Source organism: Lagopus leucura, unplaced genomic scaffold, assembly GCF_019238085.1.
Source record: "Lagopus leucura isolate 7727_CA_CO unplaced genomic scaffold, USGS_WTPT01 33430-0_obj-0_obj, whole genome shotgun sequence".
In the NCBI taxonomy this organism is placed as follows: domain Eukaryota; kingdom Metazoa; phylum Chordata; class Aves; order Galliformes; family Phasianidae; genus Lagopus; species Lagopus leucura.
The window spans coordinates 1-1,841 of record NW_024968901.1 but is presented as its reverse complement, the minus strand read 5'-3'; the positions used below and the strand labels follow the sequence as shown (position 1 = coordinate 1,841).

The window sequence follows — 1,841 nt, the reverse complement described above, 5'->3', positions numbered from 1 at the left end:
TCCCCGTGTGAGTGTGAGCGCTCTCCCGATGGCAGGACGTCACAGCAAAGGTAAGCTGCTCCCCCTCTGCGCGCTGTTGCATCTCCTGAGGCTGCCTTCCATCTCCCCGCTCTGAGAGCTCACAGAGTTTGGGTGAGGGCAGATGGGACAGCGCTGTACAGCCTGACATACAGCACAGGGGTCAAGCTGCACCCCAATACTCACTGCCTCGGTGCCCGTTGCGTAGAGCTGTGCCCCACTGGCGACATGAAGGTCAAGCAATGGCCCGAGGGCCAATGCTGCACAAACCCTGCTGCGTTATCTGCTCAGTGTGTGACTGCTTGGAAAGGGAGAGTCCGCCCCGAGCAGTGCTGGGGCTCAGGGAGCTGTCAGATCGCTGTCACTTTCTGTTTCTGCTCTCAGGGGAGCACTGGGTGCAGCCATTTAGAAAGCCTGGAGCCCAACAGCCCTGGGCGCCCTCAGGGCCACACGTTCCTCTGACGGACCCCGAGGAGCACAGCTGGGCCAAGGGGAGCTGCGCACTGGGGGCTCACGCACATCTCTGCTTGTTCCCCAGGGTCCCAGCTGAGGATCCTGCTGGTGGGCAAGACGGGGAGTGGGAAGAGCGCGACAGGGAACACCATCCTTGGGAAGGAGGCGTTTGAATCGAAGCTGTCAGAAAGTTCCGTAACCTCTGACTACAGCAGTGGCCAGAGCCACTGCTGTGGAAGGGCAGTGGAGGTTGTGGACACTCCAGGCCTCTTTGACACAAGAGAAGCCAACCTGAAAACGGCTGAAAAGATCAAGAACGGCCTTCGATACCTCTCTACAGGGGTCCATGCCATCGTCCTGGTGATGCAGCTGGGTCGAATCACTCAGGAAGAGAAGGAAGTGGTTGAGTGGGTGACCAAGATATTCAATATTGAAGCACAGAGGTACACAATCCTGTTATTCACCCGAGCAGAACAGCTGCAGAAACCAAAAGGTCTGAAGAGTTTCATAGAAGGGAGTTCATACCTCAAGGCCTTGGCAGCCAAGTGTGGAAATCGGTGCATTGGATTCAGCAACAGAGCCACCGGGGAGGAGAGGGATCGGCAGGTTGCAGAGCTCATCAGCATGATTGATGCCATGGTAGAGCAGAACGGCGCTGCTCCGTGTTACACGCGAGAGATGCTGGAGAAGGACAAACGGACCTTTTTGCAGAAGGTTGGTACCATCCTGCAGGCGGCGAGGGGTCGGTCAGGCAGGAGGTGTCTCTGCTGTCGTGCAGTTCCTTCTGCCTTTCATGGCGAGGCGGGGCATGGTTGTATGGGCTGTGATCACAGCCCGAGCTGCAGCAGATCGTGCAGCGTTTGGACAGCAGTGTGAGACACAGCGTTTGGATTTGAGTGGTCCTGTGCAGAGCCAGGGGTCGGATCCCTGTGGGTCTCTTCCAACCCAGCATATTCTGTGATCCTCTGATGGAGAGGCCATGGATGTTCAGTGTGGGGGTGCAAAGAGCTGGTGGGGCACAGCGGGGTGCAGAGCCAGGACAGGAGACAGGGGGCACAACTGGAAGCACAGGAACTCTGAGGAAACATCAGCACTCCCTTTGCCATCTGTGCAGGTGGGTGAGCACCACTGCGGCTGCCCAGCACTGCCGTGGGGTCTCCGTCCCTGCAGAGGTTCCACAGCCAAAGGGACGCAGCCCTGGGCAGCGGGCAATGGGGGACCGATGGGCGGGGATAAATGGAGCGGGCGGTGTGCAGAAATGCCTGAGCCCAGGTGAGCTGTGGTTTGGGGATGTGGGATTTGCTGACATGGTGAATGGCTGACATGTAAAAGAGGACAGGTTTAGATTAGGCATCATGAAACAATTCTTC

General features: G+C 57.8%; 1 protein-coding gene across 1 annotated transcript; it reads left to right on the top strand.

The window, feature by feature from the left end:
- Positions 1-6: 6 nt before the first annotated feature.
- LOC122193901 (GTPase IMAP family member 7-like) lies at positions 7-1,213 on the top strand (the record flags this gene model as incomplete). The annotated part of the gene is made up of 2 exons (XM_042894797.1): positions 7-50; positions 557-1,213. Coding segments are annotated over exons 1-2 (679 nt in total), but the record flags the coding sequence as incomplete, so codon positions are not given.
- Between the last annotated feature and the right edge of the window lie 628 nt (positions 1,214-1,841).